The sequence below is a fragment of the Phocoena sinus genome, chromosome 10, assembly GCF_008692025.1.
Source record: "Phocoena sinus isolate mPhoSin1 chromosome 10, mPhoSin1.pri, whole genome shotgun sequence".
Lineage (NCBI taxonomy): Eukaryota > Metazoa > Chordata > Mammalia > Artiodactyla > Phocoenidae > Phocoena > Phocoena sinus.
In genome coordinates this window covers 88,503,751-88,528,361 of record NC_045772.1, presented here as the reverse complement: position 1 = coordinate 88,528,361, position 24,611 = coordinate 88,503,751, and the positions used below count along the sequence as shown (strand labels likewise).

The following is a 24,611-nucleotide window of genomic DNA, read 5'->3' as shown; positions in this document are numbered from 1 at the left end:
AGTCAGTATCTAAAGTTATTAAGCAGTTAAAGATCAGGGACCTCCCAGAGTCTAACTTAGGACCCACAGTGTATTTATAAAAGAGGCTAAACCAGGGAAAAACATGTTTTACACTTAAGAGATTATTGGTGAGGGTCTCCTTAGTTAATAATTGCTGAGAGCGTGGAGCTCTCACAGGGTGTTAAGTGTTCTTTTTGTAATAGTACCTGCACCTTATGTTCTCATTATATTGCACATATGAGGTTTCTTGTGTTGTCTAATTATACAAGGTTCTATCCTATCCAATGGAGATTCCAAAACTGCCTTCTCAACTAACTCATGGATAAGAGACTTGTGTTCTTTCCGTTGGACAGCAAAATGTGCTCTCTGAAATGCAGGTCATTTGTGATATCAGGAAAAGTGTAGGCTTAAACATTGCCCAATGTACTCTGTAGTCATTTATTTGTATGCTAATATCACCATTCACTATGACGGGAGTCTGCAGCTTTTAGAAATCTTTAAAACAATATATTTTAATGTTACTATGATATTTCCTGGGGACAAAACATTTTTAATCCATGAAATTAATAATAATTTCAATAATAAACATAAAATGTGCCTCATTACTGAGTCCCACATTTCAGTTCAGGGTACAAATACGTATTCAGCCCTCGAGACTTTCAATGTCCATTTGTATGTGTCCATTTACAGGCTTTATCCGTTGCTTAGATGAACTATCCTATAAAAGGAAGAAATAAGTATGTTCACAGAGCACAGAAGACAGACTCTATCATGCATCCTTCTTGAGTTCTCTGTCTTTCCAGTCCTCTCTCCATATCCCCTGCCTACATCACCAATACTGAAACACATAGCTTTTCTCAGATTGTGGTGAAATATCACCGGGAGTGGCAGAAAGCAGTGCTCCTTAGTGTGGTGCTGTGTCATCCAGTATATGGGATCAGATTCTAAAAGGAAAAGTCAAAATTACCCTTTAAAGCCTTATCAGTGCTTGATATGCATTAGCTTAATTAATCCTCACGGTAACTCTTTGCAGTAGCTACTGTCATTTTCTCTAATTTACGAATCACAAACTAAGACAGAAGTCTACATTGTTATAGTCCACTTTGGGAAGGTGCCATGTAGGAATCTGGTAATTCCATTTCTCAGTAATTCCAACATATTGTTTCCTCTTCAGCATTGGGAAAGATGGCTGTTTCTTTAGTTAGTACCAGATGACATAGTTATCCGCATTTATGGCCATGATATATATTAAATTCATGTCTTTAACAACTATAATCAAATGTGTTGCAAGATGGTTGCATGATGGGAGGCATTCAAACATTAAAACCAGGTGTTACGATAGCAGGGCCACTCTCCCATCTATGGGCAATATGCTCTTTTATGACTGAAGAATCAGGCACAATTGCTCACTCTCTTTTAATTTTTTTTCTTACATTAAAAAAATACATCTAATAGGAGTCATTAATCTAATAGAAGTTAAGTGCTCATGGGATGTGACTCCAGTTTTCAGCTTGCCAGGGACTGTTTTGTTGAACTCAGTATGGCCAAAGACCACCCTGAACTGTTGGGATGAAGCCCAGTGGTACTATTTAGACTGCATAATTCACATATAAGGAAGTTGCTTCTGTGAATAATTATGTCCTCAAATAGCTTATGTGCTCGATACTTTAAAATCAAACATCATTCATTTTTCAAGTATGTACATATTTGTTTAAGGAATAGTTCAATAAATGAAATAATGCTCATTTTAAGGATACAGCACTTCTGCTATTTCAGAGCTCATCCATTACAGTTAGCATGCTTGGTCCATTACCTTAATAATGTATTTCAGAATAGGGCAGTCTCCACTGTGAGGGCTAGTGGCGCTGAGCAGCCTAGCACTGCAAGAAAGCATTGACACAACAGGGCAGATATTGTCCTCAGTTTCAAATGGGCCATCCTCATGGCCCAGCAATCCCACAATACTTATCCTCATAGGGTAAACCTCAGATCTCTCCAACCCATTATTTACTACTACTTATTTTATTTTTTTTAACATCTTTATTGGGGTATAATTGCTTTACAATGGTGTGTTAGTTTCTGCTTTATAACAAAGTGAATCAGTTATACATATACATATGTTCCCATATCTCTTCCCTCTTGCATCTCTCTCTCCCTCCCACCCTCCCTACTACTACTTATTTTAGACAGACAACCACACCTCCTACTTTTTTGGGGAAAAATAAAAAGAAATAGAACAGAGCCTGCTTTTGTACTCAGTACAAAACTCACAAACTTACATCTGCATATAAACTTCTCTCTTGTGATAATAGAAGATTAGTCTTTCATTTCTAAAGCCAATACCTCCATCTGTGCTTTGGAACCATTTCCCTCCCATCTTCTTACATACATTATGCTATCAATAATTCATTTTTCCTTGCGTTCCTCTCCCATTTATTTATTAATTTATTAGTCACACGGTGTGGCTTGTGGGATCTTAGTTCTCTGACCAGGAATTGAACCTGGGCCACAGCAGTGAAAGCTCCAAGTCCTAACCACTGGACCACCAGGGAATTCCCTCATCTCTCTTTTAAATAATCCTGTGAAATATGCTTATCGCTCCACAGTTTAACCTTGCCCCAAAAAATTAGTTTCTGTGCCATTTTGCTCACCTTCCCAAATTTCCTGAAGGCGGTTCTAAACTCCTGGTCTCTTTTCTTACCTTCTATTCCATAACCACTTCAATCTGGCTTTATTCTTCATTACTTGATAAAATCAATGATGACCATAATGCTAAACCCAACTATATTTATTCCTCATTTTACCTAATTTAGCAGCAGATTTCAACAGTGTTGACTATTTCTTCTTCAAAATACCCTCTTTGCTTGCCTTCTATGATGCATCATCACCCTCTAGTTTTTCTTCCCTACTCAGTATTCAATGCAGGATGATTCCCTTCTACCAAGCCACTAGATGTCAGATTCCTGAAGATTTATCTTAGTCCTTTTCTCTTCTTACTGTACTGTCTCCAGCAAACTGGTATTAGTTACATCCAAAGCTTCTATCAATATTTATATCCAGATGTCTTATACAAACTTTAATTAGACATTTTATTTTGAGATAATTGTAGATTCACATGCAGTTTTAAGATGTAATACAAAGAGATCCCATGTGCCCTATACCAGTTCCCCCCAATGGTAACATCTTATAAAATTACAGTACAATATCATGACCAGCTTATTAATATTGATACCATCCAGATACAGAACAGCTTCATCATCCCCAGGATGCTTCATGTTACCCCACTTCCCTCTCACCCCCCGATACCCCTCTATCCTTAACCCCTGGCAACTACTAATTTGTTCTCCATTTCAATAATTTTGTCATTTCATATATTCATTAATGCAAACACATACTTACTTGCCCTAAAATGAAATTATATACCATTTAGAAAGGAATAAATGCATAGCCTTTGGGATTAAAAAAAAAGAAGAAGAATTCTTAAAAAAATTTTTATCCTGATCCCTTAGTATGACGACATCAGGTGAGAGAGAGAGAAGTAGAAAAGATGTCCAGAAGTGGGAAACTATACAGATAAAAGGTACAGAAGCATGATTAGTTAGGACTTAGGCAGGTAACAGTAAAACCACTTATCTGGAAACGAAAAAGAAAAAAAGATAGGATAGTCACAACAAGAAATTTCTCGTTTATTTGCACGGCTATAAATGAGAGATTTTCAACATTTTATTCAGAATGCAACACAGTATAGATTCTAAGAGACCAAATCGTTTCCAATCTTCCCTCTTGCCACAGCCAATTTATATCTCAGGTTTATAAGTCCTACTTAAACTTCAGACACAGGCTCCAGTACCCTAATTCTGTAACCTAGGATTAGGTTCATATTTGAGTAGATTGATAAATCACGTACCACCTACAGCTCTTACAGCCTCTAGGGATGGGATAGGATTCTGTTTCACATGTGAGGCTTCTTTCCATTTCTAGAAAAGTTTTAGTCTAATTCTGAGTTATTTTTTAAAATTGCTCAGAAGTGAGCCATGCAAATCATACAGAAAAGATGCAGCATTTTAAACTATGGTAATAATTTAAACACAGCTAAACTTGGGTTCTTCTGTATTATTATTAGTTTATATTTTCTCTAACGGATATGTTTCCTTTGTGTATTTGACTCTCTGCTATAATATTTCTTCATCTGATTTATAATGGTGGTTACCATGGAAGAAGGAAATGTGTTATCACATGAACTTAAGCATAACTACAAAAACTTTCCGAGAGAAATCACTTTGATCAAACATACTTTTCTCTGTTGAAAAGAAAAGCGTATCTATTATGTTAGAAAAGAAAATTTCAGGATGTTGTAAAATTTAGGCTCTTTCAAAATTATTTCAAAAGTTTCATTCAACATAGCAAATATACAACAGTATATAGAGTAAGAAAAAAGAATTGGAAAACTTTTATATACAAAATTAAGATTTTATTCTGATTATGGAAGTCTAGGATATTGCTAAAACTCACTAAAATGTTAGCAGTAGTGATGACTCTGTGGGTGAGTGATATGTAAAAAATGCTACCAAATTCAAAGGTCCACTTAAGGGCTTATGCAACCAAAGAGGTTACATGGAAGAGCTGGGAGTAAATTTAACTTTGAAGGAAAGATGGCACTCTACAGATGGCATTTTTGAAGAGAAAAGGAGATTTAGCTTCGACTAGGTTCAGCTCTAGAACATTTTTATTAGTTTGGGGACTAATTAGAGTATTTAAAATTTATTGAGTGTTTACTATGTGCCAGGCTATGTTCTAAGTACTTTTACATGCTATAACTCATGTAATCCTCTCAGCAATCCCAGTAGTCAAGTGCTCTTATCCCCATTTTACAGAGGAAGAGATTGAGGCACACAGAGGATAAGTAACTTGCTGAGGGTTGCAGAACTACTAAGTGGTAGAACATGATTTGAAGCCTGGCTGGCAGGCCTGCAGTCTGTGCCCTCTGCATAGAACCTCAAATAGCCATTCACAAGTGTGTAGTCCTCTCTGTGTCAGGCCTTTGTGTATATGTTCTTAGTTAATCCTCACAGCAATTTGAAGAGCTAGGTTAGGTATTACTTGTCCATTTCAGAGATGAGGAAACTGAGATACAGCAGGTCCAGGATTAGAACCCATGCTGTATCTCATGTTTTCAACATTTGTGCTCCCAGCTTGGCCAAAGTAAAGGGCTGTAAAGTAAATTCATAGCATACAGGCTAGATAAGTCAATGTAGGCCAAATATAAAAGGATTTTGAGCAAAAATTTTTAAATTTGGACTTGATTCTTAAGAAATTCCTCAGTGTCTAGGTGCTCAATAAATTTTCTTGAATGAATGAATGAATGATTGAATGAATGAATGAATATAAAGCTAAGTGGGGCAATTATTACATCAGCTTCTCCTCCAGACATTTAGTGGTAGCATGGATCACACAATAAAATTTAAAAACCACAGCCAGACAGAGGTAGCTTACTTATTTTCATCAAAATACTTTGCCTGCAATTAGATTCCACTGCTCCAGATCAGCTACAGAATACCTGAGTTGTGGCTTTCTGATTTGAATATACACACTTCTGAAAGGTCTGGTTAACTAAGTTCAATTAGTGAGATTTCCAGCTCTACTGAAACAGGAGGAAAGGGGGCAGGACACAACCTTTGAAAGAATGACATAGCCCAAGGACATCACATAAACTGATTAGAACCAAATGGGTCCAAGATGGCAGAGAAGTAGATTTCTACTAGACCTTGAACCTCAGTATACGCTCATTGTAACACATCAGCAAGCTAAATGACACACCCACAGGCGCCATGACAGTTCCAAGACTGACCATAAGGATCAAAAAGTGGTCGGTGGCCCAATTCCTGGAAATCCCCGCCCATTCCCGAAATAGCTGGAATACTCCTCCCACTCATTAGCCTATGAAATTACCCACCCCTATAAAAACTAACAACTCCATACCCTGGTGCCACTCTCACCTTCTGAGATGGCCCACGCTCTGTCTGTGGAGTGTGTTTCTCTCTAAATAAATCCACTTCTTACCTATCACTTGTCTCTCACTGAATTCTTTCTGCGATGAGACATCAAGAACCTGAGCTTCCTTAAGTACTGAAACCAGCTGTGTGATCTCAGTTGGAAGACACTGGGTTTTGGCCGGGTTCGAGTCCCGGTTGCATGGGTTCAAGTCCCAATCAGGGTTTTGGCCAGGTTCAAGTTCCGGCCTCGGGGGTTCAAGTCCCAATCTGGGTTTAGGCTGAGATCGAGTCCCAGCAAGTGGGTTCAAGACCCAATCTGAGGTGCAGTTTCACTACTATGTTTTTATTAAAATAGCTAAGCATAGCAACAGTAAAGAAGACAATTATCCTTGTAGTTCCCTGGTGGCCTAAGTTAGGACTCCAGGCTTTCACTGCTGAGGCCCAGGTTCAATCCCTGGTCAGGGAACTGAGATCCTGCAAGCCCCATGGCATGACCAAAAACAAACAAACAAACAGCTATATACATATATATATATATATACATATATATATATATATATATACACATATATACATAAAATTAACCAAAAAAATTCAGAGGCTTCCTCAATAATCCTTGACTTTTCTCAGTTACTGCTTGAACTGAACTTAGTTATATCTAGGCTGCTGGGCTCAAATTTTAAAATGTCTTCAATTCATTCAAAAATCTTTATGGACTTCCGGCCTCTGCCACCGCTGCCGCGAGCTGAGGGCCGAGAGAGTTGGGCGGCGGGCGCGACGGTCCCTGTGCAGCCATGGACTGGCTCATGGGGATCGAGAAGGGCTGGCACTTTTCACCCAGTAGCGTGGTCCTCCATCTGATCTGTGCCCAGCTCTGGAGCAGTGTTGAAATTAGCTGGAAACCCGTGCTGCTCCCCTTCCTCTCGCATCTTCTGAGTTACATCATGTCTGGTGCTCCCATCATGCAGGGTTGGCTCTCCAGGATTTCTGGTCAACCAGGCTGGTGAGCCTGAGAACTGGCATTTCCAACAGGCTCCCAGGTGATGCTGGTGATGCTGGACCAGGAGCAGTGGGGAAGCAGCCATATAACTGTGTGGAGGCCTCATGGGCATGGGAGCATGGGAGCTGCACGCCCCTCGCGGAGTGTCTGCCGCCTGCACAGCACTGTCGATGCTGGGGCAGGACGGGTCTTTTTGTGGGGCCTCCACCCACAAGACACCCTCACTGGGAAAACTTCAGACATTCTTACACATGCTTTTTCAGAGAATAGAGGAGGAAATACTACCTAACTAATTCAGTGAGGCTAAAATAAGACAAGAACCTAACAAGAAAAGGACAATTGCAGAGCACTGTCCTCTGTGAACACAGATGTAAAACTCCCTAAGAAACTATTAGCAAAACGAATCCGGCAATATATAAAAAGAATAACAGGTCATAACCCAGAGAGGGTTTTTTCCCAGCAATCTAAGCTTAGCTGACCTTTGAAAATCAGTCAATATAATTCACCACATTAACAGAATAAAGGAGAAAAAATATCTCAATTAGATGTAGAAACAGTGCATGGCAAAATATTCACGTAAACAATCAGCAAACCAGGAATAGAAGGAAATGTTCTCAAGTGGTAAAGAGCACCCGGAAAAAATCTAGAGGTCATATCAAATGTTCAGTTGAAACACTAGACTGAACATCTTGCCCTGCGATCAGGAACCAGGCAAGGATGCTCTCTCCTACTACTTCTGTTCAGCACTCTGCTGATGGTCTTAGCTGTGCCATGAGGCAAAAAAAAGAGACAGAGAGAAGAAGAAAAAGAAATAAAAGGTATAAATAGTGGAAAGGAAGAGGTAGTTTGTTTGGGAAATAACAGGGTCATATATACTTATAAAATTATAGGAGACTGAAAAAAGTCCAAGAAGAAGATATAAAAATTGGAAATATTTATGCACCCAACATAGGAGCACCTCAATATATAAGGCAAATACTAACAGCCATAAAAGGAGAAGTCGACAGTAACACAATCATAGTAGGGGACTTTAACACCCTACTTTCACCAATGGACAGATCATCCAAAATGAAAATAAATAAGGAAACACAGCTTTAAATGATACATTAAACAAGATGGACTTAATTGATATTTATAGGACCTTCCATCCAAAAACAAGAGAATACATATTTTTCTCAAGTGCTCATGGAATATTCTCCAGGATAGATCATATCTTGGGTCACAAATCAAGCCTTGGTAAATTTAAGAAAATTGAAATTGTTACCAAGTATCTTTTCCGAACACAACCCTATGAGACTAGATGTCAATTACAGGAAAATATCTGTAAAAAATACAAACACCTGGAGGCTAAACAATACACTACTTAATAACGAAGTGATCACTGAAGAAATCAAAGAGGAAATTTAAAAAACCTAAAAACAAATGACAATGGAGACATGACAACCCAAAATCTATGGGACGCAGCAAAAGCAGTTCTAAGAGGGAAGTTTATAACAATACAATCCTACCTTAAGAAACAGGAAACATCTCGAATAAACAACCTAACCTTGCACCTAAAGCAATTAGAGAAAGAAGAACAAAAAAACCCCAAAGTTAGCAGAAGGAAAGAAATCATAAAAATCAGATCAGAAATAAATGAAAAAGAAATGAAGGAAACGATAGCAAAGATCAGTAAAACTAAAAGCTGGTTCTTTGAGAAGATAAACAAAATTGATAAACCATTAGCCAGACTCATCAAGAAAAAAAGGGAGAAGACTCAAATCAATAGAATTAGAAATGAAAAAGGGGAAGTAACAACTGACACTGCAGAAATACAAAAGATCATGAGAGATTACTACAATCAACTTTATGCCAATAAAATGGACAACCTGGAAGAAATGGTCAAATTCTTAGAAATGCACAACCTGCCAAGACTGAATCAGGAAGAAATAGAAAATATGAACAGACCAATCACAAGCACTGAAATTGAAACTGTGATTAAAAATCTTCCAACAAACAAAAGCCCAGGACCAGATGGCTTCACAGGCTAATTCTATAAAACATTTGGAGAAGAGCTAACACCTATCCTTCTCAAACTCTTCCAAAATATAGCAGAGGGAGGAACACTCCCAAACTCATTCTATGAGGCCACCATCACCCTGTTACCAAAACCAGACAAGGATGTCACAAAGAAAACTACAGGCCAATATCACTGATGAACATAGATGCAAAAATCCTCGACAAAATACTAGCAAATAGAATCCAACAGCACATTAAGAGGATCACACACCATGATCAGGTGGAGTTTATTCCATGAATGCAAGGATTCTTCAATATACGCAAATCAATCAATGTGATACACCATATTAATAACTGAAGGAGAAAAACCATATGGTCATCTCAATAGATGCAGGGAAAGCTTTTGACAAAATTCAACTACCATTTATGATAAAAACCCTCCAGAAAGTAGGCATAGAGGGAACTTACCTCAACATAATAAAGGTCATATATGACAAACCCACAGCCAACATCATCCTCAATGGTGAAAACTTAAAGCATTTCCACTAAGCTCAGGAACAAGACAAGGTTGCCCACTCTCACCACTCTTATTCAACATAGTTTTGGAAGTTTTAGCCACAGCAATCAGAGAAAAAAAGGAAATAAAAGGAATCCAAGTTGGAAAAGAAGAAGTAAAGGTGTCACTGTTTGCAGACCACATGATACTATACTTATACTATGATACTATACATAGAAAATGATACTATACATAGAGAATGATACTATACATAGAGAATCCTAAAGATGCTACCAGAAAACTACTAGAGCTAATCAATGAAATTGGTAAAGTAGCAGGATACAAAATTAATGCACAGAAATCTCTGGCATTCCTATATACTAATGATGAAAAATCTGAAAGTGAAATCAAGAAAACACTCCCATTTACCATTGCAACAAGAAGAATAAAATATCTAGGAATAAACCTACCTAAGGAGACAAAAGACCTGTATGCAGAAAATTATAAGACACTGATGAAAGAAATTAAAGATGATACAAATAGATGGAGAGATATACCATGTTCTTGGATTGAAACAATCAACATTATGAAAATGACTCTACTACCCAAAGCAATCTACAGATTCAATGCAATCCCTGTCAAACTACCACTGGCATTTTTCACAGAAATAGAACAAAAAATGTCACAATTTGTATGGAAACACAAAAGACCCCGAATAGCCAAAACAATCTTGAGAACGAAAAATGGAGCTGGAGGAATCAGGCTCCCTGACTTCAGACTATACTAAAGAGCTACAGTAATCAAGGCAGTATGGTACTGGCATAAAAACAGAAATATAGATCAATGGAACAGGATAGAAAGCCCAGAGATAAACCCAAGCACATATGGTCACCTTGTCTTTGATAAAGCAGGCAGGAATATACAGTGGAGAAAGGACAGCCTCTTCAATAGGTGGTGTTGGGAAAACTGGACAGGTACATGTAAAAGTATGAGATTAGAACACTCCCTAACACCATACACAAAAATAAGCTCAAAATGGATTAAAAACCTAAATGTAAGGCCAGAAACTATCAAACTCTTAGAGGAAAACATAGGCAGAACACTCTATGACATAAATCACAGGAAGATCCTTTTTGACCCACCTCCTAGAGAAATGGAAATAAAAACAAAAATAAACCTAATGAAACTCAAAGCTTTTGCACAGCAAAAGAAACCATAAACAAGACCAAAAGACAACCCTCAGAATGGGAGAAAATATTTGCAAATGAAGCAACTGACAAAGGATTAATCTCCAAAATTTACAAGCAGCTCATGCAGCTCAATAACAAAAAAAACAAACAACCCAATCCAAAAATGGGCAGAAGACCTAAACAGACATTTCTCCAAAGAAGATATACAGAGTGCCAACAAACACATGAAAGAATGCTCAACATCATTAATCATTAGAGAAATGCAAATCAAAACTACAATGAGATATCATCTCACACCGGTCAGAATGGCCATCATCAAAAAATCTAGAAACAATAAATGCTGGAGAGGGTATGGAACACTCTTGCACTGCTGGTGGGAATGTTAATTGGTACAGCCACTATGGAGAACAGTATGGAGATTTCTTAAAAAACTATAAACAGAACTACCATATGACCCAGCAATCCCACTGCTGGGCATATACCCTGAGAAAACCATAATTCAAAAAGAGTCATGTACCAAAAGTTCATTGCAGCTCTATTTACAATAGCCAGAAGATGGAAACAACCTAAGTGTCCATCATCGCATGAATGGATAAAGAAGATGTGGCACATATATACAATGGAATATTACTCAGCAATAAAAAGATACGAAATTGAGTTATTTGTAGTGAGATGGATGGACCTAGAGTCTGTCATACAGAGTGAAGTAGAAAAAAGGTCATGAAGAACCTAGGGGCAAGACGGGTATAAAGACGCAGACCTACTAGAGAATGGACTTGAGGATATGGGGCAGGGGAAGGGTAAGCTGTGACAAAGTGAGAGAGTGGCATGGACATATATACACTACCAAACCTAAAATAGATAGCTAGTGGGAAGCAGCCGCACAGCACAGGGAGATCAACTCGGTGCTTTGTGACCGCCTGGAGGGGTGGGATAGGGAGGGTGGGAGGGAGGGAGACGCAAGAAGGAAGAGATATGGGAACATATGTATATGTATAACTGATTCACTTTGTTATAAAGCAAAAACTAACACACCTTTATAAAGCAATTATACTCCAATAAAGATGTAAAAACAAAAATCTTTGTTTTTAACAACGTTTTACTCAAAACTGTATTCGCATTCCAAATGCTTCTGGATCAGGGGTCCCCACCCCCAGGCTACAGACCGGTACCAGTCCGTGGCCTGTTAGGAACCGGGCTGCACAGCAGGAGGTGAGCGACGGGGGAGTGAGCAAAGCTTCATCTGTATTTTGCTCTCATTACCGCCTGAGCTCTGCCTCTTGTCAGATCAGAGATGGCATTAGTTTCTCATAGAAGGGCAAACCCTACTGTGAACTGTGCATGCGAGGGATCTAGGTTGCGTGCTTCTTATGAGAATTAATGCCTGATGATCTGAGGTGGAGCTGAGGCAGTGATGCTAGTGCTGGGAGTGGCTGCAAATACAGATTATCATTAGCAGACAGGTTTGCCTGCACAGAGACCATAATCAATCAATTGCTTGCAGTCTCATATCAAAACCCTATCAGTGAGTGGCAAGTGAAAGCAAACTCAGGGCTCCCACTGATTCTGCATTATGGTGAGTTGTACAATTATTTCATTATATATTACAATGTAATAATAATAGAAATAAAATGCACAGTAAATGTAATGTACTTGAATCATCCCAAAACCATCCCCTCCCACCACCACCACACACCCCCACCCCGGTCCGTGGAAAAATTCTCTTCCATGAAACTGGTCCCTGGTGCCAAAAAGGTTGGGGACTGCTGTTCTAGATGACCTTTGGCCAAATCAGTATTGAAACTCTGTCTCATCCTTGCTCTTATTCAGTGAGGGAGACCTCATCACAGAGCGGGTGAGCAGCCTTCTCTCTGCTCTCTCTATTAGAAGCACTAACACTTCATCTCAGGTCTCTTCTTGTTTCAAATAACATGAGAAAAAACTGACAAATATAGGGAAAACAGGATCTTCTGGTCCTTCTTTCTGGTCCTTTGTTTTTCTGTTTTTCCAGAAATGAAATATAGTTACCTCCTTTTTCCCTTACTAAGCATATCACAGTAAGTTGGTAACATCTGTTTTTTCAGATTACCTTCTGAAAGAACCTGTCATTACATATCTTAGCTTTTCTTTTTTTGAACTATAACTGACTTATGGCATCATAATTAGTTTCAGCTGTAGAACATAGTGATTCAATATTTTATACATTACAAAATGGTCACCATGATAAGTCTAGTTACCATCTGTCACCATACAGAATTATTACAATATTATTGACTGTATTCTCTATGCTATACATTACATCCCTGTGAGTTATTTATTTTATAACAGGAAGTTTGTAACTCTTAATTTCCCTCACCTATTTCACTAATCCCCCCACCTCCCTCCCCTCTGGCAACCACCGCTTTGTTCTCTGATTCTGAGTCTGTTTCTGTTTTGCTATGTTTGTTTGTTTTGTTTTTTAAATGCTACATGTGAGTGAAACCATGTGGTATATATGTCTCTCTCTGTCTGATACATTTCATTTAGTGTAATATCCTCTAGGTCCATCCATGTTGTTGCAAATGGAAAGATTTCATTATTTTTTATGGTTGAATAATATTCCATTATATATACACCATGTCTTCTTTATCCATTCATCTATCGATAGACACTTAGGTTGCTTCCATATCTGGGCTACTGTAAATAATGCTCCCCAATTTGTTGAGCATTTGTACAATCTACCTTGAGCTCTTTATGGGATAGATTGCTTATCTCCACTTCCAAAGTTCTTCTGGGGTTTTGTTCCTTCTTTGGAACATATTTCTTTGTCTCCTCATTTTGCCTAATTCTCTGTTTATTTCTAAGTATTAGGCAAGTCAGTTATGTTTCCTGACCTTGGAGAAATGGCTTTATGTAGGAGATGTCCTATGGGGCCCAACAGCACACTACCCTCTGGTCGGCAGAGCTGTATGCTCTAGGGGTGCCCTTTATGTGGGCTGAGTGGGCCCTTCTGTTGTGATGAGGCAGACTACTGTGGGTGCACAGGTAGTCAGGGCTGGCCCCCATCTGGTTGGCTGTCCAGCTCTGGCTCAAGAGGAGCCTGCCAACCCACTGGTGGGCAGGACAGGGTCCCAGTGGTGGCTGGCTGTGGGGCCCAAAAGGGGGATCCCAGGACTGATGTTGGCCCACTATATCTTAGCTTTTGCCTGAAACTTTTTACCTAAAGGGTCAGCATACCATCTAAGGGAAAAAGAAAGGTTTAAAAAAAAAAAAAAAAAACACCATGAGGTTAAATAAATGATCTGTTCTATCATTTAAAAATTTAGCAATAAATACACTTTCTGTAAAATCACCTTAATTATTAATTTGGCCTTAAATTAATTTTAATGAATAATATTCACATCAAATATAACTTGGAATTAACTATTTAAGCCAATATAGGTCAACTTTGTAAAATAACTTACCCTTCCTTCTCTGTTGCAGTTCAGCTACATTATTCAAAGTCTACAGTTAGCAAGTTTCTCCAGCTGTCCTACAATGAAGGAGGTTCATGCATTAGAATATAACAAAAAATTTCAAATGGAAATAAGTTGTTGTCACTGCCTAATATAACCCTTCAAACCATTTCTCTTCCTGCTTATGGTTGGTGTTGTTTTTTGGTTTATAGGGACAGAGCCCCTTTTATTTTTACTTCAGAGATGGAGTACTTTATTACAGAGGGTGGGAAAAACCCACAGCATTTCCAAGATTTTGTGGAGCTTTGCTGTCGAGCTTATAATATTGTCAGAAGACACAGCCGCCTGCTCTTAAACCTGCTGGAAATGGTAAGTCCCTTGGGGAAATAACAGAAATAATAAGCTTCCTTTATGGCTCTCTTTCAGTAGTCTATCTTTCCTAATGGCTTGGAGTTCCCCAAAGAGCTATTCAAAACAGAATGGAATGAACAAACTAAAAGTATCATGGTACAGCTTATAAATACATTTCTTAATAATTCATAACATTTGTTCACAGTTATTGTCTCAAACCTTTCTCTTCACAATAATACTGATGTATTCAGGGGTTATCTCAGTATACTTTGATTAAAGGTCAAGGACAGTAATTTAGAATATTATACCAATTGTACTGTGCTTTAGAATGTTTTCAAAAGTATTTTTAAAATACTATCTCATTTTCACATTATGGCAACCCAATGATGTAGAACAAGCAAGGATTTTTCCTGGTTTCCCTCCCAATCTCTGCCTTTGATCACTTGCTTATTTTCCAGATTAAGAAACTGAGAGCCAAAAATGTAAGGTGACTTCCTAGCACCTTGACTCGAGGGTAGTACATTTACTACATTGAGTCTACTGAGTCATGGTCCTGGGTACTCTCTGTTGACCAACAGGGGAATTTTTTTTTTTTAACATCTTTATTGGAGTATAATTGCTTTACAATGGTGTGTTAGTTTCTGCTTTATAACAAAGTGAATCAGTTATACATATACATATGTTCCCATATCTCTTCCCTCTTGCGTCTCCCTCCCTCCCACCCTCCCTATCCCACCCCTCTAGATGGTCACAAAGCACTGAGCTGATCTCCCTGTGCTATGCGGCTGCTTCCCACTAGCTATCTATTTTACGTTTGGTAGTGTATATATGTCTGTGCCACTTTGTCACAGCTTACCCTTTCCCCTCCCCATATCCCCAAATCCATTCTCTAGTAGGTCTGTGTCTTTATTCCTGTCTTGCCCCTAGGTTCTTCACGACTTTTTTTCTTTTTTCTTAGATTCCATATATATGTGTTAGCATATGGTATTTGTTTTTCTCTTTCTGACTTACTTCACTCTGTATGACAGACTCTAGGTCCATCCACCTCACTACAAATAACTCAATTTCATTTCTTTTTATGGCTGAGTAATATTGCATTGTATATATGTGCTACATCTTCTTTATCCATTCATCTGTTGATGGACACTTAGGTTGCTTCCATATCCTGGCTATTGTAAATAGAGCTGCAATGAACATTTTGGTACATGACTCTTTTTTTTTTTTTTTTTTTTTTTTTTTTTGCTGTACGGGGGCCTCTCACTGCTGTGGCCTCTCCCGTTGCGGAGCACAGGCTCCGGCCACGCAAGCTCAGCGGCCATGGCTCACGGGCTCAGCCGCTCCGCGGCATGTGGGATCTTCCCAGACCGGGGCACGAATCCGTGTCCGCTGCATCGGCAGGTGAACTCTCAACCACTGCGCCACCAGGGAAGCCCCATGACTCTTTGTGAGTTCTGGTTTTCTAAGGGTATATGCCCAGTAGTGGGATTGCTGGGTCGTATGGTAGTTCTATTTTTAGTTTTTTAAGGAACCTCCATACTGTTCTCCATAGTGGCTGTACCAATTAACATTCCCACCAGCAGTGCAAGAGTGTTCCACACCCTCTCCAGCATTTATTTTTTCTAGATTTTTTGATGATGGCCATTCTGACTGGTGTGAGATGATATCTCATTGTAGTTTTGATTTGCATTTCTCTAATGATTAATGATGTTGAGCATTCTTTCATGTGTTTGTTGGCAATCTGTATATCTTCTTTGGATAAGTGTCTATTTAGGTCTTCTGCCCATTTTTGGATTGGGTTGTTTGTTTTTTTGATATTGAGCTGCTTGTAAATTTTGGAGATTAATACTTTGTCAGTTGCTTCATTTGCAAATATTTTCTTCCATTCTGAGGGTTGTCTTTTGGTCTTGTTTATGGTTTCCTTTGCTGTGCAAAAGCTTTGAAGTTTCATTAGGTCCCATTTGTTTATTTTTGTTTTTATTTCCATTTCTGTAGGAGGTGGGTCAATAAGGATCTTGCTGTGATTTATGTCATAGAGTGTTCTGCCTATGTTTTCCTCTAAGAGTTTGATAGTGTCTGGCCTTACATTTAGGTCTTTAATCCATTTTGAGTTTATTTTTGTGTATGGTGTTAGGGAGTGTTCTAATTTCATACTTTTACATGTACCTGTCCAGTTTTCCCAACACTTATTGAATAGGCTGTCTTTTCTCCATTGTATATTCTTGCCTCCTTTATTAAAGATAAGGTGACCATACAACAGGGGACTTTTTAATGTTTCCTTCCACTGTCCAGTGGACAGACCAGATAGTCAGGGTGAGAGGAGAAGGATCTAATAGACATATCTACTGGCAGAAAAATGTGGTGGTTCCTTTGGACACATACATACACTAGTAATTGCAGCAAATTGTAGGAGAGAAATACATCTTTTTTAAATCAGCATGGTGTTTGGAGTCAATACAGTCATCAAAAATAACTGGTTTAGAGCCTTCAGATGACAATTCTACTAGATGCTGTGAAGGGCACAGATTTGGTGCAGGGCCTTCCTGGGTTTGAATTCTAGCTTGGCATTATACTAGCTACATTCCTCAGGTATGTTACTTAACTCCAGTAGGACTCATGTTTCCTCATCTATTAACTGAAGGTAATAGCATCTGCCTTGTAGGACTGATAAATGACCTAATAGTGAATACTTTGCATGAGCATTATGCTAAGTGCTTTGTGTGTATTAACTGATTTACATTTCATAATAACCCTATTAGATAATTAATATAAACACTTAGCACAGTACCTGTCACATAGTAGAATCCAATTAATTTATTATACTCGATCCTTGTTAACCTATAAGAGCACTGTCCATACAGTATCCCCGAATCACTTGGTTATTTAAATTTAAGTTAATTAACATTGAATAAAATTTAAATTTCAGCTTCTAAGTCTCACTAGCCACATTTCAAGTGCTCAATAGCCACATCTGGCTCATGGTACCATATTGGACAGCACAGATATAAAACATTTCCATCATGGCAGAAAAGTTTTATTGGGTAGTGCTAAATAAATGTTGACCTTGTTGCAGTAAAGATTTGATTTTGATCCTTGTTTCAGTTTTCAAACAACATACGCACCTTACTTCTTTCCTCTCTGTCTTGAAAAATGGGGATTTCTAAATATACTATATACATGTAGTCCTTCATTTAGAAAGACACTTTGGTCACTTCACATGTAAACTGGATATATAAGGTCCTGCCCATCTCCAGGGTCTTCAAGTTGACTTTCCAGTAACAGCCAATGATTCATATTGGTAGAATTTCATTCTATCTCCCAATTCTATTAGGTCATATTGCAATTATGAGATGGTTTATAGTTCATAATCTACATTCATAACAAGGGTAAAAGCCTATAAAGACTGAGTCCATGACCTTGACTCCATTTCATAATAAATATCCAAGTAGTTATCAACTCTAATATCCTTTTGGGCTGTAGCAGGGTTTAACTCATGAATCCATGAGCTCTTGAGTACTTAATAGTGCCAGAAGCTGTGGAGGATACATTAACATATGAGACCCAGTCGGTCTTAAAATTTTTAATTTAATAAGAAAGGTAAAATTCATGTACACAGGCAGATGAGGTATCCAGCATTTCTAAATGTCTAAAATGCTATAAATAACTGCATACTAGGAGTAAGTACCATATTCTAACAACTTCAACCAGTGACAGACGTTTCAAAAATAAACTCGAAGCAGAAAAGCACAAATATAGTTTCATACTCTTTCTCAGGTGACAGTAAAATTATGCTGAATGACAAGTAAGCATGTTAAAATAATGTGAAAGGACAGCTTTTTGAAAAAAATAATGATTCTAAAAGCTATTGGTGGGCTTTTATCTTTTGTTTAATAAATGTTTCTACCTACCTAAAAAGAAAACTTCTAGCATGTGAGTCATAATGTATTAAATAGTCATTAAAGAGTTTGTATGACGTTATTTCATTAAAAAGAAGTAGATATATGGTATTTTAATCAAGTATTTAAATAATTTCTTTTAAAGTAATATTAAAATCAGATGTTGAAGGTTTCTGGTGTATAGTGTTTGCAAAAAATTTCCCTATGTTTTAATTATTCAAGCATGACTTTTAGGCTAATGAAGAAATTTTGGCAGTGAAGGGTACTAATTCAGATTAATCTTATAATCTTAGATTTAAGCTTTTACAGAAGTTGAAACAGAGATAAGCAGCAATGTGGACCAATTAGACCAGTGAATAAATATATGTAAAACAGCAGTGTGTTATTATCTCTCTTTCTGGTTATTTACCTCTTGATTCTCTTCTCTTCACATTTTTTTCCTATGGGATTCTGTAGATAACCAAAGCATCAGTAAAGGTTTCAAGACCACACCTTCTCTGGTAGAGCTTCTTATAAAATAAAAACCAAATTTAAATTTACAAAAGATTATTTTCTACCTATGTGGGAAATCTATATTTCCCTCAATTCTCTCTCAAACTAACTCTTTTTGTGTTAACTTACTTAAAAAGAAGTTAATCTACTATGCCATAACCTAGTTACAACTTGAGAAATACTTGATATGGGTCATAAATTCTACCTTCCATGAATGGTCATTAACAAAGGATTATGAGCCACAAGTGTTTGGTGAGTCTGCTATGGAGTTAATTGTTCAGCCTTGGTTGAGAGCAGCATGTTTCCACATATTCACAGTCCTTTTTGTTTACTCCTGGGAAAAGCTGGGGAAAATAATCTGTGAAATTCCCATCTTGCTTAAAACCAGAACATCTGTAGAGAACAAAGAATGTTGCTAGCTGAATTCACTAACATAAAAGCCTGTATTTCATCAGCTTTTCTCTTATTAAAAAATCAATAGAAATTATTATGGAAGGCTCCCAAAGAACATAGGGACCATTCACCCAGTTTAAAATGTTTATCACACCCATTTTTATATCAGATATTTCCCAGCAGAAATCTTTCTAACTTCTCTGCATGGTGGCAAAGAGTGTCTGCTTCCCTAAGCATAACTATCAAAATAGATTTGGACTTAGTAGGGGAAAAGCAGAAGTAAAAAAAAAAATTAATGTTCCTATCCTTTAAAAAAGAACGTATCTGTTTATTATCTGTACTAGCCACGCTTTCCTTTTCTTACTGCCCCAATTAAAGTTATAACCCATGTAATCTAAGCCAGGGAGGCACTTGAGCCACATCTCTGTGGGTCAGTGAACAGACCTGTCTAAGTGGACCCGGTATGAGGCCATCCATACTCTGATGTGCAGAGTCACATCACTCAAAGCCTCCTCTCTAAGGAATGAAACACATCAACAAGGGCAAAGTTAGCACTTGTTACCTTTAATCAGCCACATGAAAGAGAGAGAACTTGAGTTTGAAGCCATCTGCACTTGGCACCTGGTGTGTAGTGTGTGTGTGAGTGTGTGTGTGTGTGTGTATGTGTAGGAAGGGATAAGTATAGGGTCTACTTCCCAAGGAAATGTTTGACAGAGTCCTAAATGAGCAGGTGTGAATTCAGAATATCCAGAGAAACTAGAAAGCAATTCATATCTAGGGAAGAAGCTTGTTCATAGTAATGGACAGTCATAGTGTGATAACGGGGGAAACTGCCACAATAAATACACACATGTCTCTAGAACTCTAAGTACAGAACTGATAAGATAAAACCTAATCTAGACTCTAGTTGCTGTTGGCAACGTATCTCCCTATGGTTGATTTTAAGTTTATTAGTTGGGGTTGAACTTGCTATCTATAGGTTTTAAATGCCTGACAGATATATTTTCATTCATTCACTCATGCATTCATTATTTCACAGACATTCATTAAGTTCTAACTACTTACAAAGCACCACGTTAACAATTTAGACAATTCAACATGGAATAAAAACCTAATTTATGTTCTCAAAGAACTTAAAATCTAATGTGACAAACATACACATGACAAAACGTAGTTAAAGCTAGGCAGAAATAAATACTATGAAAGACATGTAACCAAAATAGGATTACTGTACAAAGAAAGCAAGTTATAAAATCTTATCAAGAGGATCTGTGGTGCTTTCAAGGAGGAAGATGTATTTGAGATGAGCCTTCAAAAAGAATTTCAATAGACAAGGAAGGAGAGGAAAGGGATCCTGGCTGAAATAAAAGTATAAGTGTCTGTGGAGGCTTAAAGAGGGTGGGCATGACATGTGTGGGAAATGGGGGGAATCAAGTGCACCCAGGCTGTGGCACAGATGGAGACCTATGTAGACGGTGAGGTTGAAGTGATAGATCGCAGGTAGATTAAGAAAAGTATTTAGAACAGAATGAACATTTTGGACTTTTATATATAGTCACCTGAGAACCTAGAAGTTTCTTTGTTTTTGATGAAGGGAGTACCATCATCTAGCTTGGATTTTAGACAGATAACTCAGAAATTATGTAATTAGAGAGGTAGCAATTGAATAACTAGAAAAGGGCTATTCAAGTTATCTAAGCAAATGAAGATGAGAAGCTGAACTAGGACAATAATTGCAGTGGAAAAGGGAATGAATACATGAGACTGTTAAGAGGGTTTTTATAGAATTAAGTGATTGACATTGGGAATCAAGAAAAAGAGAATCAAAGAAGATATGAATTTCTTGTTATTTGGACAATGATGGCAGTGAAATATGAAACAGGAAAAAGGAGGAAGAGTTTATGGGAGAAGAAAATTTGCTCAAATTTAGATATCATGAATCTGATATCATCCATTGGAAGGACATCCATGAGGAAAGACAACTTCCCAGGACTACCTAATCCATTCCCATGGTTTCAATTACTGTCTGCGTGCTAATGACTCCCAAATCTATATTCATGCTTTAGACCCCACCCAGCCCTCCAAATATATCCAATCACCCAGTTTTCTCAATTCTACTTCCTACGTATATTTAAAATCTAATAACTTTACATCATTCCTAAACAGTCTACTAGTCCAGCCTCTTATTTGACTGCACTTTCATCTGTTTTTCACATATAACCATGATGATCTTTCTCGAACACAATTCATTCTTTTAATGCTCATTTTAAAACACTAAAAGAACTTTCCTTGCCATTGGGACAAAGTACAAAACCTTTCCGATTGCTAAAACATCCTGCACTACTTGTCTTTTTGGCCCCATCTCTTGTCGCTCACCCACAGGATACCCAATGTTCCAGAAAGCTATCCTGGATCTCTTCTGCAAACAAATGGAAGGTATCTTGCTCTCCTCTGTCCACCTATATATGCTATCCCCTCAGTCTGGGTGGGAAGAGTAGGAAAGGAAAACAGTTTCAAACCCATTTTTCTCACTTGAACTTCATTAAGTCAATCACAACTTCACCCATCCTCCATTGCTGTATTCTCAGTTTATCTATTATTTTTACAATCAACAGCATTGTTCTTAACTTCCCACTGCTGTAAAAGTGCCTCTGTTCCCAGAGTAGGAAATAATTTATTTTAGTCATGAGATACACTGATGATATTCTTCTTTTTTTCCTCAGAGTTCAAATTTATATCAGAAAGATCTATTTTTTTCCTAAGATGTTTGCCTATCACTAAAGAGAATGTTATCCCTTCAATCTACACTGTAATTTAAGGGAAGTATTTTTTCAAAGTTTGGCAGAAAAACTACCTGAGCCTTTGTACAATTTAATCTTTAATTGTTTCATTGTTTTAATAACTTTTAGTAAATTCAGTCACCGCTTAACTAGGGAAAATTGTATTCTTCTAGTATGAGTCATAGGGTCATGAAAGAACATAAGAATAAAAAGCAAAGGAATGGCGCCTAAGATTAAGAACCAGAAAGATGAGTTTCATTTTCTGTCTTTACACACCATTTGACCTGGACACTTCACTTACAGGTTTTAGGGCATTAAGTTTTTCTTCTTGAAAATAGGTATTGTGATATAATTTTTGTGTTATGATGTATATGTATAGAGCTCTTTCTTAGTCATTAGCATTTGATTCTCCCAGAACATGTTGGATATTTTTTTTTGGATATTTTTATATCCACTTTAAAAATGTGAAAATAGAGGTCCAAACAGGTTAAGAGACTTTTTCAAGATCATTTAGATTTTAAATGATGGGTCCAGAAATTCTGACATTAGAGCTCTTATTATTTCTATTTTCCCATGCTGAATATGTCTCTTCAATAAGAAGACAAGATGGAGATTTGATTTACGTTTATTCTGAGGTTTTTTGTTTCTGTTTTATTTATCTTGTTTTGTTTGTGTGTTTGCTTGTGTTGCTAAGATGCTACATGCAGGATTGCCTGAGCTAAGTGGAATCCAAGACCTGAAATATGTGTATAGTAACCTTCGTCCACAAGACACAGACCTGGAAGCGACAAGTCATTTTACCAAGTAAGATTAGCAGTGAATGTGTGAGTATGCATGAATACAGACACATGTTTCACATTTGATATGATTTTAGGGTGAACAGTCATTGGTATGAAGCTGTCATTTCTACAACAAGTTTGTGTCTTTTTCCCAAGGGATAGAAAAGGAGCAATGTGAATGTCTAGCAGAAGGCCTGAGTCAGTGTTTCTGTAGCAAGCTATTGTTTGCTAAGCAGCCTCTTCATATAATACGTTACTCAATAAGAGGTCATTGAAAAGAGCAAGAGTTGACATAAATAAATTGGTTGTTCTACTTGAACTATGTCCAGAAAAACAATTTGGAAAAAAGAAATTTATGATGAGATATGGACTCACTAATTTCACTTTTGTTTCTGAAATTCTCACTAATTTCATCTCTATGATGATAGAAATATTGGAATATTTGGTGACTATCTTCTATTTTTAATACAGTTTTTATTAAGCAAGTCTGGGGCAACACTAGCGTACATCAAGTTCAGAGTCTGGGCACAGCACAGTGATGGTCGGTTAGACTCAAAATTATTGTCAGAAGGGTGGTGCATTTTATAATATAAGATTCTTTTGAACTTCAGTTTTTGAATGGATAACATAATTGCTAGCAAATTTTAGGTGCTCAATAAATGTTAGCTGTAATTATTATCCTAGTAAATATTTTAAGTAGAGAAATACAGTGCTCTTTCCTATAATTTATTGATATTGAAACTTATTTGAGTCTAATTTTTAATTTTTCTAATATTTTCAACTGGAAATTTGGAAACACAAATTATATTTTTTAATAGATATATGCTCTGTCCTTTTGAAGAAAACAGTACTTATAGTTCCCACACAGGTATTACTTTTCTCTCCTTTTTCCAGAATGTATAGTGCAGAATCTCTCTCCATTTCAGGGGTGTCAGGGGAGTTCATGGGGATGCATGTCCTAAACACTTGGAGAATTTCACTTTTGCCAGGAATCTCTGTTTCATGAACTTGAATGTATAGGCTGCTCTTGTGGTTGAATAGAAGCAGTATGACAGAATCACAGAATATTAGAGCTGGAAGAGCCCTTATAGTAAATTTATTCTGACAGTAAATATGCAAACTAGAAAACCGAGATCCAAAGAAGTAAGAGGCTTGCCCACGATTAAAAGAAGTAGTAAGAAATAGAGCTAGGACTAGGCCCCAAAGCTAAGACTTTGATCCCATGCTGTAGGGTTTTTCAACATTTACCATTGGAAAATATATATGATTAAGGAAATCCAGGCAGAGCCCCTGCCAAAAATATTCCTTCCTGCTATCTGGTTTGCTTCTGAAATTCTACCGTTAGAAATTCTTTTGGTGAGTCTGGTAGGTTTTTTGAGTCTTGAAAATGCCCTTTACTAGTAAAGTTAACTCTGAAAGAAGCTTTTGTTTATATCCACTTAGAAAACTACAAATATTAGTTGACAACTGTCTGTGGCCAAAGACACTCGCTTGAAGGCTGGCAGAGGTGTTTCAGATCTTTGGTTTCAAGGATGAGGGACTCTCAAGTTGCCTCAACTAATGGGGACAAGGGACTTGCGTGAGAAATCCCAAGGAAGGGCTGACAGCCTACCTCAGGAAAAGCAGAAGGACATCTCTCACAGAGCCTGGAAGGTCCTTCGGAGTTCAAGAGAGCTCTGGGGATCTCATGAGTAGGAATCAGCCTTTCAGTCTAGCTGCCATCCCTTGTCCAGTTAACTATACCTGAGGTGGGTGGGTTAACATGGTACCAAAAATAGTCCCCTCAGGCTATCCCATCAGGGTCTGACCAGG

At 37.6% G+C, this 24,611-nt stretch overlaps 1 protein-coding gene across 2 annotated transcripts in view; it reads left to right on the top strand.

Moving 5' to 3' along the window:
• The window catches only part of PIK3C2G (phosphatidylinositol-4-phosphate 3-kinase catalytic subunit type 2 gamma), a 353,016-nt gene that overhangs the window by 203,279 nt on the left and 125,126 nt on the right, over window positions 1–24,611 (top strand). For both annotated transcript variants that reach the window (XM_032647260.1, XM_032647259.1), the window contains 2 exons: window positions 14,324–14,480; window positions 22,715–22,824. In XM_032647260.1, the coding sequence (XP_032503151.1) occupies window positions 14,324–14,480; window positions 22,715–22,824 (267 nt within the window). The remainder of the gene's footprint in view (window positions 1–14,323; window positions 14,481–22,714; window positions 22,825–24,611) is intronic.